Genomic DNA, 18,729 nt, shown 5'->3' on the forward strand with positions numbered 1-18,729 from the left:
GATTAAATACTTCTCTCATCTCTACAGCATCATTAAGCTTACAGCTTCATTACAGCCCTCAGAAAACCCACATACACAGACAGGTGTAACTGAAAACATTAATGATGTGTCAGTTAAATTTAAAGGTACACGTAAGCCATATGCAAAATAGCCCAGCAACACTTAAATGCAATGTAGCCATTATTGATGTCAATCACTGGTAGTTGCACATGTGTTTGACATGTACGAAATGTTCACTCTGTTCTCAGATGAATTCACATGACATCACATTTCATGATACAGCATGGCAATCTATATAATATAATAATCTAATATAACACAAGAGCCCAACTTTACCACATTCCAAAAATAACAAAGCAGTGCAATTATGCATAAGTAACTAAACGTATTTACAGTACACCTACACAGGTGTTTTCAGCTACTGCGGTTAATTAGAACATAATTATTATTATAAATTATGTAACCAATCTCTGTGTACTAATTAGAGTGATAAAGGTGGAAGTTAATTTACATAATTTAAATAAATAATGTTAGTACAGCATGACTTTAGTAAGGCTGGTCATAATTGCTTTCCCAGAACTAAGAAACAGTCAAAATAAGTGGGTCTTTAAAATCAACAAATAAGAAGAGTCATGGGGAAAGGTTTGGTTAAATTGTTCCCTGTGGCTTCTCCAAGTGCTAGCATGGTTTTCAACTGAGTGTGATTCTAAGTGGACGACACTGAGGCTATATCATTAAAAGTATTGTTTACTATACAGTGGGTCTAACACATATTGCCAGGGACATAAACTGTAGTCCCTGACTGGCCTTTAACCAGACAGACATTTTGACTTGAGACTGCAAGAAAAGCAGAGGTGTTATTTATTACATAACAATGGCTGCCAACTCCAGGGACCACTGGCATGGCTTACTGGGAGACCAAAACTAAATTTCTTGTACGTGTCAAGGTCCAGGGTTTTAAGTTTTGTTCCTCGGAATTTGGGGTGTTAACACAGCGCCAGAGGAGGACTTAACAATGAACAAACACAAAATATTCACATGGTGTTTTGAAGTGAGACTTTTTGCTAATAAAAAAATGCATACAGGTGGGTTGTGCATGTGGAATTTGAACCCTTGACTTGAACTGCAACAATAAGTCAGTTAATTGATTAGTTGGCTGCCAGAAAATGAATCGCAGCTATTTTGATTGTCGATCCGTTGATTGTCAGTTTTCAAACAAAAGTCCAGACATTTGCTGGATCCAGCTTCTCAATTATATATAATAATGAAAATATCATTAAGTTACAGCCCTATCACTCAGTAGGCTGTGGTGTCCGAACGATAATGCTGCGTGATGTGTTGAGAAGAAATCCGCTTGACACTGTTCTTGATTATAAAAATTTATTACATCAAGGAGTTCAGCATCAATTACAAGCTCTGCAGCAGCTTGGAGAGTGACCCAGCCCGATGGCCACTCTGTCTCTCTGTACATCGAACACAGCTTATAATACCCTGACAAGGTTCTCTCTGTATGCCTAAAACTTGCAGTTCTGGTATAAACGCTATAGGTACTGTTTAGATTGGGAAAACTTGTGTTGCTACACTGTCAATTTATAGCTCAACAAAGAATGCTCAACAATTAGTTGTCAGAAACGGGAGTTTCACAAGGGTAATTGAAGGTAGCAGTTAAGAGTAGCCTTTATTTGTGATTTAGTATTGGCCTTCATCTGGTCGGGCTGCCTGTCTGTCAGCTGAGCTCAGTGAACGCATCCCGCCAGCAGAGCGCGTCCCTGCGCCTTGTACTGAAGATGGGGATGCCTCCTACCGGAGCACAAACCCACTCCCCGTTTTCCGTGAAAAGGAAAAGCCCTGTTGTTTTTTTAAACACTGTCAGAAAACCCATGCTCTGCCAGCGCCTACACTACTCGCAGGACTCTCACAGGATGCTGTCGAACAACCCTCACATCGGGCGCAAAGTGACAGGCTGTTGGATTTTCCTCTCCCTCTGTAAGTACTCACTTTACTTTCTAAATCTGCATGTCAGGAGGTTTGGACCCCGGGCAGCTGTGAGGGACGTTATGACACCCTCAACAGGAAACAGTTTGTCCTGTTTTCAAAGGTGAACTTGTGTTGGGAAAGAAGCGAGAGTGTAGCGCTGAATGGAGTGTTTCCAACTGAGAAGAGACGAGCTGTGAGTGTCTGTCCAGAACTGTTGGGAGAAGTGCGGAGCCATGATTCGCCTCAACTTCCTGAGGAGTTGGAAGGCGATTTGCACGTAGGCTACTGGTTGCCATGTGGGTTTATGCAGACCGACGGCTGTAAGTTTAGGATACACGAGAGTTAATAACAGGAAAAGGGTTGAAAGCTCTCTCTTCTGGAGTCACGGCATTTGTGTTGAAATGTGTTCCTACTCGCTACAAGCGGCCACAAGTAGCTTCTTCCTGACACATCGACGTTGCACTAGTGGGAGTCAAGCTCGAGGGTGAATGCACCTTAGGCTACAGCTACTGTAAGCTTTACCAAGTCAGGATTTCCTCACTGTGGATGTGCAATGGTAATTTACAAACAAGATTAAATGACAGCTGCTGTTTTATTGCAGTGATTTATTGCTGGTATCTAGAATGGGGATAATCTAATCCACAGTCATGCCAGCCAATTGAAATAGTGTTATTATACTTAAAATACGATGTAGTACAATTTCCTGCAGAAACGTGTTAAAGTGTGGACAACTACATATTTTTACTTCATGGATTTGATTACCTAATTGGACAAATAGTTACTGACTTAAATGTCAAATATTTCAGACCCAGTTTGCTTTAACCACTACAGGACCTTGCATAAAGTGCTTTGTCATTCAGCATTTCACCACAAGAATAAGGATATGTTATGCTATGTCCATGCATATGTTCCAATCTGCAGGTACAGAATGTGTTCAGTGATGTGTCAGGTCCATTGGGTGGGGTGCAGAGCAGAGCACAGTGTGTGGCTGCAGCTGTGGAGAGAATTACAGTGAATGACCAATATTGGATCGGCCCAGTGTACCATGTGGATGTGCTCCTGGACAGAATGAGATAAATGCTGAGAGCAGGAGACTCCATCCCTTGCTAGGACTGAAAATTGTCACAATGAAATTTGAATAAAAAGCCAGCAGGATCTGCTAATATTTTAGGATTGCAAGAAAGGTTGGCATCTGCCTGGGTATATAACACAGGAAATAATAAAATATTGTCATGTTTAAGACCACAAACAGATAAGCTAATGGAGTATCTATGAATCTTAATGCTGCAAGAAATTGCTTCCAGTCACACGGATATACTATTAATTGGATTTTTCTATAAAGTCTATGGATTTGACCTAGGAAAATCAGTTTTTGTCTTACAATTAATTCTTTTACACTTACTTTACATCTGATTGTGCTTATGTTATGTAAAGAATCTGCTTGGTCTCTTTATTTTACGAATTACATCAATTTTAATGAATGCAAGAAAAGTCGTCAAATTATATAAGATCACCTTTCACTCTAAATTCCCGGGTGTGGGTCAAGTTAATCCATGCGTAATAATTGAATGTGGGTGAGCTTACCTGAAGATACTATATACTTTTATTCAATTGTGTGGATATGTCAGAAATACAGTACAGACTGGGCAATGGGCAGCCAGGGTCACTGCTGCAATCCAACAGTACCCTGTGCATGAGTGAAAGCTGTTTGGCACAGAGTCAAGTACGTTTAGACTCTGACAAGGCTGCTTGTCTGCTAACACTATATGTAATATTCATGGACTTAACATCAAGGCGCATCCAAGGTCTGGAGAGCGTCCAGTTTGGTGACATTAGGGTGCCACCTCTGCTGTTTTTCAATGATGTTGTCCGTGAAGCTTCAACAGACTGTCATTTCTGCACTGGAGTGGTTTGCAGCTAAGTGTATGTAGTTGGGTTGAGGAGCAACACCTCCAAGTACAGCACTCAAGGAGTCCACATGAGTCGAATTTCAATTGTGGCACGTTTGTTGCACTACAATTTCTGGATTTGACTGTTGATATAGGGTTAATAATGAGGTGCGATATTTGGGGTAGAAAGTACAGTAAACAAAATCTAATCCATGATTTAAAATACACACACATATATAAAGTAAAAATATAGTGAGTGTGGTGCAACTCTAAAAATGGTGCATTCCCTGCGGTTGGGGATGATCATCATGCTACTGAGAAATGATCATTGCACCTGTGTGTCTAAATTTATCCCCTAGGTAAAAAAAGAACATGAATGGTTGGTTGATGACATTTTTATTGCATACCAATAAACAGCATCGCAAAAGCTATTGCTGCTTTGTCATCTTCATAAAGTTGAAAATGTGGAAAGTTGCAGATTTTATCACCAAAAACAAGAAAAGTTAGCTCATCCCACCCTAAGACAAATCAGGTGTCTTGGGGTTTTACTCAGAACAGAAGTGACACTAAAAAGAATAGTGAGACTGATGTCTGTGATCTCTCCTTGAGAGATGTCTTTGTTCTGACAGTCAGCTGTGGTCACAAGTTTTGGGTAGTGAATGAAGGAATAAGACTGCAGACATTAGCCTCCATGTTCAGTTTTCTCTGCAGGCTGGACAGCTTCAATATGGGTGAGAGGAGACACTGCAGTGTGCCAGCTGAAGTGGATCAGACACCTGGTAAATATGCCATAGGAAGAGGCCAAACACTTTCAGAGCCAGGATATGCTGGAGAGATTACTGGATATCTCTAAGTGGCCTGAGAGTGCTGGAGGATCCCACAGGAAGAGCTGATGGGAGCTGCTGGGGACAGGTTCCTCTGTGTATTTGATGGACTGAGCAGCTATTGGCTAGGAAGAATGGATTGATGAAGGTCTTAGTCATGATATCAAAATTAATCAAAATTATTACAATTATTTTTAAAAGGTTTAGTCGTAGGAGGGTGCAATATACAATATACATTGTTCACTACTATCCTAGGCAACTAGGATACTGCAAATCAAGTTTGTCAAAAATGTTTAAAAAAAAACAAAATTGTGAAAAATGAATATTATGAGTTCCCAGAACCACCGAAGGTGAAATCTTCAGATTGTTTATTTTGTGAACCCAATTGTCCAAACCCAAAGAGATTCAGTTTATTATCATATAAGGCAAAGATAAGCAGCACATTTTCAAGTTAGAGCGACTGGAACCAGAACATCTTTGGCATCAATTATCAAAATTGTTGTAAATGATACATTTTCTGACAATCAACTAATTAATTAATCAGCTTAGCATTTTAGCTCCACTGTAAGCAGGACTGCTTCCTGGCTACCATGGATTTTTATATGATTTTTGCATCAATGTGATCAAGTACTTTAATTTGTCAGGTATTTCCTTGGATCAGCCAAAAAGCAGACATTCGTGTCTGGTTATTTTATCCCTTAGCAATTTCCCAAATTTCTTCCCATTAAAAATGACATTTATCAATATATTGTGAATATGAAATGACATGTGCTTACATTTACTAGAAGTTCTATCTAGGTCAGGAGTTGCCAGAATGGGCTCTAGATGGCTGCTGGCGGTGCTTGAGTGGGAATAAAAAGTTTAAATTTAAAATGACACAATGCCAGATGAAGCCTGTTATTCCTGCATGCCTAACAGTTTGCAGAGCCATTTTCAAAAATACAAGTCATATGCATTATTACAACTCTATGTGCTGTGCAAACTGTGTGCCATCTGTGCCATTTCTTTGAGGAGCTACTTTTATTATGATAATGTTCACTGTCTCTGTCATAAAACGCACTTTATTTTTTTGCACGTAATCATAGAATTAGAGAAGGAAAACACTGGAAATTTGAAATTTTCATGAAAAATGGGTTAAAGCTGCACTGAGTCATTTTTGATTACAAGGGATCAGAGCATGGAATCCAAAACTCACAGTAACCTTGCTGTATTTAGTTAATTTATCATCTTTTTAAAATGTGATCAGACTGGACACAAAACAGATTTCAAAGGGAGAGTGTTTACATACAACTGACCAAAGCAAACAGACATGTATTTGTTTATAGGCAACAAGGTCAGGACAGGTCTGCAACTTGCAGGAGTTCAAAATGTATATTATTGAGCTGTATGACTCCACTCCTCGAATGCACACAGACAAGAGTAAAACTGAGAGTCATTACTATGACTCCATAACAGACAGAATTTGAGATCTTGGTAAGTTTTGAGATCACTCCTAGAGTGAGCTGAGCTGTCACACTTTCACAGGCACAAACCCTATCACCAGACAAGAGCATCCATCGAGAACAATTCAGCAAAACCCCAGAATAGGTTCAGTGACACATGTTTTGTTTTTTCATCTAATGCCGACTTTTTAAAAATTCTTGCTTTTTGCAACATCTCCGTCTGGATAGTGGGTAGCGAACACTCATCTTCTGTGTGAAAGTGGTACTTGCTACACGTCCATACACCACTGAGACTTCCAAACAATACATTCCGCCTCGCTACATATAGAGCCAAGTGCTTTCATGCACAGTGGTATTGGACGTAAAGGTGCAGAATCTTCCAGTATGGATGTAAATCATAGGTACAGTGGGCTTCAGGCACAATCTGCACACACACTGTCAGTTAGCAGTTACAGGTCACCTCTATCAGGATGACTGACTCACAGCAAGTAGGCTGACACTGTGCTAAAACGAAGTGTAGAGATTGGTCTGGCTATGCAAGACTAGGTTGGCACTAAAAACTCTGCAGCCATCAAATTTGCATGAATAAAGCAAGATGAAAATTAACTTTGTGTTAAATCTTAACACGCCATTATGGCAGCAACATGAGAATCCCATCTGAGTCCACTTTGTCACCACCAGTAAAATTTAAGTCCAGTATTCTCTCACAATTTACCTCTGATTTGATTTGCTAACTCTAGAGGAGAATTCTGTCTCTTTTAGCTTGCTGAATGTTTCACTGTCCTCACCAGCCACTCTACTCCATTTTGTGCCATGCAGATAGTGTTCTTGTTTGAACTCAAATGGTGCCGTCTATGGTTTTAGAAGAGGTTAGTAAGAGTTAAATCCAGGTTTCATGGCCATCAGCTTGTGGATGTTTGTGCATTGGTCTCAGAAGAGTTTTTGGGTGGCAGCACCACTTTAAATTTCAGTATTGTGAACATGATTTTAGATTTTATTGTCTTTGCCAGATTAAATAACCAGTGCACAACTGCACATTCGGCCCTTCACCATTCAGCCTCTTGGAAGCTTTCCTCATTTTGCTTTTAACACTCACACACGGACGTAGTGATTATCAGAGCTCATTTAAAGCTGTCTGTCACTGACTGCTAATTAGCATTTAAGTTAATATAATACACCTGTGTAGCTACCTTTTGTAATGTGATTTAGTTACTTTCACATGGTGTCTTAATATTTTCCCCTCTTTCTCTACAAATTAAATCCTGAATGAACTGGAAAGTTAAGTCAGACGCCAACCAACTGTCAAACAAGCAAATCATCGCTCAATTACTATGAATCCCTCAAGATTTTTACATCATGGGCAAGTAGTTTCGTAGAAGGAAATGGCTCCTAGTGGAACCATTCACCTCTAACAAAGAGGAATTGTAGTTCTGTAAAGTATGGAACTGCTATACATATTTTATATATACATATTTATGTCAGATTATTTGAATTCTGCTAAGATACACCCATACCGACCTGATTCCCTCCCATTGTTATGAGAAGTGCACAGTGTTTCCTCTCTAATTGCATCGGACGACTGCTTTGATTACAATGACAATGTAAATGTCGATGCTTGTTAAATGCATTCAACTAAACAATTCAGAGCTTTGAGCATGCACAGTGATTTCCAGAGTTTCTAAAAATCAAAGCAGGCAAGTTCCGTTTGGTGCGGCTCAATTGAAAACATGGTTAGAAACAACAGACTTGATTATGCAGGCTGAGAAGGCAATGGGATGGAGGTGCTCCCATCAGCACTCCAGACATTATGTAGGGAGTTACTCACCCTCTCCCTCTTTGTGTGTCAGACTCTCCCTCTCAAGGGTGAGCCATGAAAAGATGGGAAGTTTGAGCAGATGTAGCAGAATGTATCGTGAACTTGAATGTATTCCTGTAGGAAGCTTCGTTTCATGCCAAATATTGCATTTTTAATACTGACAGAAACTGGGATGCCAGATGACAATGTAGCCGCTCTACTCTCTACGGAGCTGATGATTTGCTGGATCAGATTTTATGTTTGTGAACTTCACATGGCAATTAGGATTCATGAACATTATATAATAATGTGTTTAGCCTGGTTTGGCTAATTAAAAAAAGGAGACAATGTGATGCAAATTAATATTATATTTTCAACATTTAGTTGCTCCTTTTATCAGCAAGCACAGGTTTTTCTTATATTAGAGTTAGACTACACTTGTTAGCTGGGAGTGTTTTGATGGGCAGCTGATAAGAAACAAGTTGAATAGATGTTAAATATTTTTTGAGCTTGACTGTTTATTCTTGACCTTTTGGAGATGGGTCCACTCACTTGTAAGAGGCTTTTCAACCACATAATGTGGTCTTCATCAGGATATCAGGAAGTTTTCTTAGTTGTCAAGGAACTGCAGATGTTCAAACTTACATACATTATTCTGAGCCCTTTAATGACTTCTCTGTTTATTTGATGTTATTTCAAATGACTTTGGATGGTTTTCTGTTTTGTCCCTATTTTGTTTCATTACTTTCCCTTAGTATTGTAGTACTCGAGACCAGTCTTGGTCTTGAGACCGGTCTTAAGACCACTTTTTTGATGGTCTTGTCTTGGTCTCGGACATAGCAGACTCAGGATTTTACTTCAACTTTGGGAATATCAATAAATTGATTTTGCATTGTCTGATTTATTAGTTAACATCCTTGATTGGATGTAAAACGTATTGCTGCAACCAATAATGTAATTTAAAAATGTGTTGTTACCGTTTACGGCACCCTCCCCATGATGGTTAGCATAGAAAAAGAGTGTTGAATAAAGATGCTTACGTTGATTTCAGCTCTTAGTGTTTGTTTGGGTGTTTTAATGGGAATTTGGATCTTTCAGATCAATTAGAGAAGTACCTAAGATATCGTTCCACATTTGATTGTGTGTAATGTAATGTGGGGAACTGGTCTTGGTCTTGACTGTGTCTCGCCGTCCCTCGGTCTTGGTTTTGACTTGGTCTCAGACCATAAAAGTTTTGGTCTTGTCTCGGTTTTGATAAACTCTGGTCTTGGTCTTGACTTGGTCTCGGTTTGGGCGGTTTTGACTATAACACTACTTTCCCTGAATTGGAAGCGTATTCTGAGCTATTCTCATCACATAAAAACTATATTAACTGTAAACTGCATTGAACGGTGTCCTCTTGCAGCAGCAAACAAAAGAAATGGGAGGAAACATAAAAATTATGTTTGAAAATCAGATCTTCTCCCTTTTGAAATTTTCACTCACTGTGAAAATATTAAATGTAATCACTCCCTCAATGTGGATATATTCAGCTCTTTCAAAGACATATAATACTTCTTTTTGAAAGGAACATGGGAAGATAATATTTCTTTGGCTTGCTTGGCAAATTTGGACTGTTTGAAAACTGGCTGGCATCCACTGTTTTTAGGTGCTTTTGTGACTCAAATAATTAGGTTCATTATATTGTCCGTTTGTTCCGAACTGGTGGCATCACTCCAGGCTTTACACACTGAAGTGTTTTGAAGTTAACTCAGCTCTTTGAATAATTTAAGAAGAGGGTTCCCTCGCAATGGATGGAATTAATATCTGACCAAAGTGCTACAGATTCGGTCATACAAGCAAAGTCACAGATATTTTATCTATATTATGAAATATGTCCCTTTTTTATACAGGACTTTTTTGTGTGTGTCTTGCATTGGATGGGATGTTACACTAAATCAGGATTTTCAACTGTTAAAGCATATCTGCAGCTTTTAGGTTTTAATCAACACTCAGTTGTCCTTTAATGGCTACTGCAGTGAGTCAGGAGAGAAAAATGTAACTCTTACTCGGTTCTAATTAAAGTCAGATTTAAAGCTGACTGATGTTGTAGTGCAGGCAGCCTGATTTTAATACAAACTGCTGTATAAATTCATTCTCAGCTACACTGCTCTTTTTGATGTATTGATTTGAAATCCTGGGAATCTCTCTGCGAAGATTTTCTTGTCTCAGAATCGATGGCAATGTAATTGGATAGGAGCTCTCGTGGCTCTAATTACAAACTTGGACAGATGAATGGGGCTCTCAGTGATCCAACATAGACTCAGCACGAAGGAATTAGGCTTTGAGTTATGTTCGAGAGAGAGAGAGAGAGAGAGAATCTAAAATAATGTAATTTTGTCTTTCTTTTCTTACAGTTCATATCAACTTTTCTGCTGACAGCTCAGGAAAAGGCTCACAGGTAAGAAAAACAGTTTACACGTGTGATTCTTTATTTCCTGTGGGTAATTAGTCTGAAACCTTTCTTGATAGTTTCTTGATAATTAGTGTTAATTGTTGATTTCCTGGTCACCTCACCTCTGTTAAAGCCTTAATTACCTGAGCAGCTGAAATTGATGACCATGTTTGATTTGCTCTTCAGTACTAATTCGTTTGCCCTTTCGTCAAGAGCAAGATGATTTTCTTGCTGTTGCATTTTCAAAGTCTGCAGTTGCTGCTCGATAAATAATTAACATGTTCGCTTGCTCTACTTCTTATTGGTGTGAGAAGATGTTGACAGTAAGCCTCCTGGCAGAGGTGCTTAGCATCACAGAAATGGTAAATCACCAGTTATTTCCCTGCAGAGGAAGTTTCACCCTTTTGCTGTGTCACTTTTTCATTTTTCTGATATTGTTGTAAACCGTGTTGGGCAGTAATTAGCATAAACTAAACATCCAGTGTGATATCAGTGAAAATGAAAAACATCCTGAAACAATTGGTTCTCTGTTAGTTTGCATTTATGAGAAGCAAACAAAGATATTGGCCTCTTAAGCTTGTTTTCTCCCTCAAATTATTGTGCCACATTATCAGTGTCCCTTCACTTTTTCAAGTGCCCCTTTCCTAAAAAAGAACGACTAGAGACAGCTGCCTGTCAAAGTGAATAAGCGAAGATTTATATTACATCCATTCAAGAGAAGAAACCCTTCAAGGGAATCGAAAGAGCCATGTTTTTGCAACAATGGAAACGTAATTTTGGAATAAAAATGTTCTCTAATGCACTTCAACTAAAGACATTTCAAGAGAGTTAAAGAGTTACTTTTACTAAACTGTTACAATACATCTTTCTTAGACATAAATATCTATGAAAAGAACGAAGAAAAAATGCTTTTTTCTGTCTTCTCCCCCATTACTGACCCTGACATGTGGCTGCTAGTGCTTTTGAGAGCTTGTAGAATTGTTGCCTATTTCGTCTCTGTCACTTGCCTAACATGCCCTGTGTTTCTTAATGCATTTACAATGCATTTGAATAATTGAATATCACAAAACTTTGACAGGTATTTCCCAGTCAGAGAGTAGAACCAAAATGTGTTTTACACCGTGTACCAGAAATTTGTTGAATTCATGTTTGTCGTGTGTTTTTTCTAACAAAGCCCAACTGTAACTGGAAACCAGGTTGTTGGCCCCTTTTTAGATCTCCTGAGCTGAAGAACAACATTAACAAATTAGAAAGGAATACAGATTTTTAGGTCATGGAAGCGCTCCAGTTTAGCCATGGAAAGTCATGGAATTTACATCAGGGCCATGGCAGTCATTTACATATTGTATACAACATTTTATGCTTATAAGTTAGTGGACTAAGTAAACAGACTTGTTTTATTATTTCAAAAGTAAAACCATTGCTGAATAAAGCCATTCATTATTGGTCTTGTCACAGATAATTGTTGACTTTCTAACAAAGTTGCAGTATACTGTTTGTGGAACTGTTTTTCCAGTGTAGCTTAGAATTGATAAGATAATATAAACAATACATATCTAAGCTTCAAGATGGAAAAAAAAAAATTATTGTTGATTTGTAGTTGAACAGTACAAATCTAAAATCATTTTGATTCCTGTCTCTCAAATCCATGTTAACAGAGAGATAGATATTTGTTTTTGTTGGTGCCAGATACTTCTGAGATTTGATTCTCAGGAACTTTACTGCACGCAGCCTCAGTAGGTAGACACACCACATTTGATTGATATTTCTCTTAACCATACAGAGTTATTCAGAAGCATAGAAAGGTAGTTCTGACTAAATGATTATCATGCCAATACAGGATTTAATTTAAAGTCTAAGACCATATTGGTGGTTAGAGGATTTAGCTCTTATTTTATATTACTTTATATATTATATTCCACCCATTTTCCAAAGTTATAGATGGTTAGTTTGGAATCCACAATTCCTATCTTGGCAAAACTTGCAGAGCTAGATAATAATCAGCTAATTATAATCAGCTAAAATGAGTGGCTTGACAGTAGTTTTTCTGAAAAACCACAATACAATTTGCAACCTTTATATGTTATAATTTATAAGTTATAATTTTACATTGTTTGCTGTGTTAAAATAGATGAAAAGATCGTCATCATCTGTGAAAGAAAAGTATTATAACTTGATTTAATCATTTATTCATAAAAATCTGCCATGTGCTCTCTGTTTTAAAGTATGGTCTCTCAGAATGCCATTTGCTCTTCTGTGGATCTGTGTCATGTTTCTGAAATATAGTGAGTGTGTACAGATGATTTCCACAACACATCTGTTTAAATTTTCAAGCAGACATACTTTGCTTTGATCAGTGTTGTTGCATATAATAACATGGTTGCAGCAGTAAACATTAAAGTGTAATTTTCAGTGGCTCTGTTTGAACACGGTCTACGGCTTGCATATAGATCACGTTTTAGCATCTTTCCCTTCCTTTGAAGACTGCCTGAAGACTCTGATGACTGGCATCAGCTTGAACTTAGAGTGACTTGGAGAAGTTGCCGATGGCAAGCACAGGTACCGTGATTATCTGCCGCTTCAGGGGCTGCATAAACAGCCTAAACAACAAGTGCACTAAATGTTAGCTAATGTAAACAGAGGTGCCTTGATCTCATGTACTCATCAGAACAGTGAGAGGATGCTTGATGACTACATAGTGTGAGGAATTATTGTAAATGTAAATGCTCCGTACTTGTACGGCACCTTTCTAGTCTTTTCGACCACTCAAAGCGCTTTTACACTACACTCATACACTTGATTGATTCGGGGTTCAGTATCTTGCCCAAGGACACTTCGACACGCAACCAGGGGGAGCCAGGGATTGAACCGCCGCCCTTCCGATTAACGGCCAACCCACTCTACCTCCTGAGCCACAGCCGCCCGATTATTTACAAACTTCCTGCTGAGGGTCCTGCAAACCTGACTGTTTGTGTGACTTTGCCACCATTCAGTACAGATACATGAGAACACTTTTAAAAGAAACTGCAGGAAGCTTTATTCTGAAAGGGGTGGCCTCGCCTTCAAAGGATGTTCCTAGATGTGGGGGAAAAGCAACAACCAGTCATACGACAAACACAAGAACACAACTAGTACAGCAGAAGTAATTCAAAGTGCTGATCTTTGTGAGTCATTGAGTTCTTTCATGTGTTTTCAAGGCTAAATGGTCGCCTCACAAGTTACATAATGCAAACAGTTTCTTAGGTTCATCTTCAAGCTGTGCAGGATAAAACTGCTTCACAGTCAGGAAGAACACCTTTATTTTAATTCCAAGTAAATTACACTAAATACTGTCTTTGTAAACGTGCAACCCAGATGGGAGACATAAGCACTTCTTATTTGCCACCATAACCAACTTTGATTAGTTTCTTTGGCCTTTGAAGTGTAGAGATCTTCATCTGTGTGTAGGCTGCACTCAGTCTTAAGTGCCATTCGGTTGTTGACATAATGCCCAGTCTTGAAGGAAAAGAGCTGCCACCTTCCTCAATCACACACTCAATTCAAGTCATCATGTCTGATTGGACAATAAGATCTTCTTGCTTTCTGCCAAACATTTTGCAGAGATTTGTCTTGAAACTTTAATCTGTGCTGCCTATGGCCTCACAACATGCAAAAAGAGCTTTCCTTATTCTCCAGCATCTCCTCATCATGGGCACTTGTAAGAATATCAAACTCAAGAGGACGTGTGTGAGACTGTCAGCATCATTGCTTCAACTCTGCTGCAAGGGCCTTATGTGTTTGTTTAACAATGTGCTTTTGTAACCCGTTCTCCTGGCTCGTGTAGACTATATTTGTGACAATGAGTCCCAATCATGAGAAATTCAGATAAAGAATCCACAATTCTGAGAAATAGTACATATAGCTCAAGCGTTGGAGCTAGAGTAATGTTTTCTTTCTTTCTTGTTTTTTTTCAAAGTGCTGTGACTAAAATGTGGTCAAAAATATCTCTCAGCAATCTCATGTCGAGGCCAGGAAGCATACTGTGACCCGAAATAACTTACACAGCAGGGCTTGACAGTAACGGTTGCCCTGTTGCCCAAGGCAACCAGATTTGGACCACTGTCAACAATTTTGTGCGGTCTGGTCATCTCTGTTGGCAACTGTTTTTCCTGTGCCTAGAAAAACAAAGCTGAATCTCTCTGTGTACAGTTCTAACTTAGTGAGAGTGCCTGTTGACCTGTTTTACTGTGTGAGAAATTGTGAAATTCTTGAAGGAAAAAAAACTGCTTTATGTAATTACACAAAAGAGAGTATTATTAATACAGAATTAAATGGACCTGATGAAAATTACTTGCCGAAAACTCTTTGCAACATACTATCATCGCTAAACACCACATCTTGAGACACAGGGCTACAAGGGAGGTAAACAAGGGAGGGCAGACAGTGGTGGACTTCCCATGTCCATGCCTATACACATTGAGTATAATAAGTGGTTTAATATAAAATTGGGTTAATTATTTGATGTTTGCATGTCAGTCAGGGCTCCTTGTAGGGCAGGGCCCTTTTCAATCGAAGGCCACAAGTGCAGGCAGCTAAAACATCAACACCAAACACCAAAACTGTATTCAAGAATATGACCAAACTCGAGATCCTGGCAAACTGTTTAAAATATTATTTACCACATTTCGGACAGCAAAGGACCTTTTTCAGAATCGCCCACTGTGATGCGACAGAATTGTCAAGCTATGGAATAAATCAGGCTTGCAGGACTTAAATATTCAGCCTATTGTTAATGGCATTACTTTGCAAATGTGAAATTTAAATGCAGTGAAATTAGCAGCTCTCTTTTATTCTGGATTATTAATGAAGGTAAGCCACTTGTTCTTAATCAAATCCCCTTTTATGTGTGTTTGTGTGTCTCTTGCACAAAGAGAGAGAGGGGGGAAAAACATTTTGTCATTTGAAGCAGTTTAACCCATAGATAACATATAAATTATACAGGTCACATTGCCCTACCTCAGTGTTTACTGCTACTTACTTTAATGGATACAGTATGCTTGTTGCTATGGATACCATCCAGCACTAGAAGCACTGCATCTTATGCCAGTTAATTACATATTAAAGTTAGCTTAACTGGATGTATATAATTAACTAGTTGTGGTGGTTATCTCCATAGTAAAACTGGGTAACAGCAGCTGCAGTGGTGTAGCCTAGCATTAGCTAACATTAGCAGTGATGCCAATTTATCAACTTTCAAACTAGACTTGGCGACTTTTTAGACGCCTTTAGCAACTCTTTTTCAAAAAAGTGCCTAGCAACATATCTAGTGACTTTTTGGACAGACTCCTCCCCACTCTCCTTGAAGAGAGTCGCCAATAATACTCAGTGAATGTGCTCTCATGTGGCTGTCTCTTTCAGGACTGACGCACTTCAGCAAGTGGGGGGGGGAAGCAGCAGCACTTTCAGTTTACCAATCAGCAGCCAGACAGAAACGTGCATGAGCTGTGAATGTGCTTACTTAACTACAAGAAAGTACTGACTTTACAAGAGGAACTTTAAGTGTCTGGATCCTCTCATTTCATCATACTTTTTTTCCAAAGTCTGTACAACAGCCATAATAAAAAGTGTTTGAAATTTAGAGGTAGATTTAGATATGTATTGTTGAGATGATGGCAGCTTGAAAAATAATACTAGCTTATGATACAGCTAGTTAATCAGTTAAGTTTAGCTTGACTTAATATTTTTTTATTGTGTGCGTAATATTAAAAGTGAAAACATACTACTTGACAATACAAACAGGTAGGTAAGCAAAGCAGCTAAACAGGCTTAATTTAGAAAGAAATAATAGCCTGATCTACAATTTGTACTAGCTTCACTCTGCAGGGAACAATGCTGTTTCATTCCATGTCCTCGTCATGGACCATCAGCTGGTGAGGATGCCGGCTTTTTGCCTGAAACATGCAGCATTAGCCTCAATCATTTAGCACAATATCATGTATGTAATCATCAATTGCAAATTTAAGATCACTTTTACAAGATTCTCATTTTAAAATGCTGGAAAGATTAAAAAGTCGAGAGGCTGTCTGAACCAGTCCATGAAACTAGCTAGATTTGTCAGCTCGCAACAGCTGATAAAAACATTTCAGCCAGCAAAAAACAATTAAAAAAAAACGTCTTCAGCTTGTGTTTACCTGCATCTTAAATCACATCATCATGCACGTGGGGGAAATTGTTAGCACCATTAAGAGCAAGTTTAACTTGTCAGTTTTGAGTCTTTTTGCGCCAGACCATTATCATCAGGGTTTTTTTCTCATAGATTCCAGTCAAAAATCAGAAAAGGGCTATAAAGACAATCTGACAAGAATAGCCCTCTGATGTTAGGCAGCAGACGTGGCCTATTAAATCATTACACATTTTTCCTTGTGTATGAAAAAATACTATTGAATGAAATTTTAATCTGTCAGTTCTTTTGGCACCCTGACATGGAGGAGGGATACAAAAGGCACTTAAACCGCTCAATAGATCTGAAAGCATCCTCAACATGAAGCTTACAATTTGCACTTTACCAAGAACTGATTTTATTCCATAGTTAATATAAATGTAGAGTAAAAAATGAATAATAGTGATCTACTCCTCAGGTGTTTCAGGTGCCCAGTGTCTTGTGACAGCCAACTTCTGTAAACATCACACATTTTTCTTTCACATGTCAAAATTCAGAAAATCCTGCAACCTTGAATCCCTCTTGCCATCAGTGAACAGAAAGCTAATGTGACCTGACGGGTCACTCACATCAGTGGGGCGTCTGTGCCCTTGGGATTGAGAGATGTAGCAGGGGGCAGGAGTTCTACCACGGATGTATGTGAAGAGCTTCCAAATCAAAGGCATGGATCAAAGGGCTGTCTTTGTGGGTGTCCTTAATTACAAAATAATCACATTGAGTAGGTTGAGCATCGTTCTCAAGGAGTTTACACATGTATACCTTAGCCGGGAAAACTTTTCCTGCTGTTGTTCTGAGGTTAAACTACAAGAGGCACAATCTTTCTGTCTATCTGCATCAGTGCTGTGCTGCCACAGATCAAAAGCGCTCAAGGGATGGTGAAAGTAACCTTTCACATGGACAGTGTAGACTCATTGCAATTTCTTTTTAACACCTATGGGTGTCTGATTCCCGCTGCAAATGGCTGACAGCCTGTTGTCAGATGAGATTAAGGAGAGCGTACCTGCGCGCACGAGCATAGAACACCAAAAAGGGCTGAGTTCTGTGAGCTGAGAATAATTCATCTCTCAGTAATAGTGAAAATAATGCTAGGCCTGATCTGAGTTCACTCTGCCGCAGAATATTAGATCATTTACCAGAGAAAGATTTGTAGCCATGGTGCCACTCGTCTGCAAATGCAACCAAGGAGCAGGATTAAAAAAGGTATTTTGTTAAAAGTTACACTGACCTTTATGCCGTTTGCTTGGTCATATATTTATCTGTATTCTTATTTTGGTGTGTAAACACCAAGGACAGTGTAGTCGAAGTAAGTCGAAGACGTTATTGTTTTTATGTTGTGTTTTATAAATATATTAAAATGTTGTCAACAATCTACACCAAGAAACTTTTAATTCTTGATTAAAGTTAAAACTTGATTCTGGACCTTTTCATATAAAATATCACTGGTAAATGGAAAACATAGGAAAGCATACATTTTAGTATGTAGTCCAGGGAGCTTAAGAAGGTGTTTCGACTAAAAAATAACATTTGTGTATGTATAAGCACAAAGGTCAGCATTAGCAGGGCCATGTTGCTACAGGTACAGTTGAGAGGATGATCTATGATCTCAGAAGTCCAAACTGAGTAATGCATCGGAGGCTAAACCGACCGATGTCTGTAATACTGTAAGACAGGGTTTACAACTAGGGAAGTTACTTAAGTCACTTATTCTGTTCTCCTTCACAGGTAAACAGTTATCAGTAACAGTAAAAAGTAATCTACAGTACATAAAATGTGCACTTCCATGTAATTAATTGTCCAAAGCAATGACTTTCTGAATGATGTGTTGTGGACAAGCTGAGCCAGGTTCAAATTTTTGGTTGAACTGTTTTGCCGGAGGCAGCTGCGTTAGAACCCCTGCTGTGCCAAAATAGTGGTCTAACTGAAATTAATAAAGAGACAGTTTTTTCTTTTGGGACTCAACTCGGCCTGTTTTACAACAGCTCATTACAAAGGGACACAGGACATTACAAATTGATGTATAACAGTATAGATGTAGCTACAGTTTGGCTAGACTTAGATATTTCTCATTAAAGCTTTGTTAAAAACCTGTCATAACACATTAGTTTTTATTTAGGCTCTTGTTAATTTGTGTAGTAGAGACACACACACACACACACACGAGTTACACAC

The 18,729-nt window shown here is 38.7% G+C and overlaps 1 protein-coding gene across 2 annotated transcripts in view; it reads left to right on the forward strand.

The window, feature by feature from the left end:
- Nucleotides 1-1,693: 1,693 nt before the first annotated feature.
- Nucleotides 1,694-18,729, forward strand: part of b3glcta (beta 3-glucosyltransferase a) — a 70,897-nt gene continuing 53,861 nt past the window's right edge. Inside the window, exons 1-2 of one of the 2 annotated variants that reach the window (XM_038693441.1) lie at nt 1,694-1,986; nt 10,324-10,367. In XM_038693441.1, coding sequence (XP_038549369.1) covers nt 1,788-1,986; nt 10,324-10,367 — 243 coding nt within the window. In that variant the 5' untranslated portion in view covers nt 1,694-1,787. Of the gene's footprint in view, nt 1,987-2,043; nt 2,298-10,323; nt 10,368-18,729 lie in introns of those variants that run through there. The other variant, XM_038693440.1, reaches the window with a different exon arrangement.

This window comes from Micropterus salmoides, unplaced genomic scaffold (assembly GCF_014851395.1).
Source record: "Micropterus salmoides isolate LMB-PRFRI ecotype aquatic unplaced genomic scaffold, ASM1485139v1 Ms_hic_scaffold_3, whole genome shotgun sequence".
Taxonomy (NCBI): domain Eukaryota; kingdom Metazoa; phylum Chordata; class Actinopteri; order Centrarchiformes; family Centrarchidae; genus Micropterus; species Micropterus salmoides.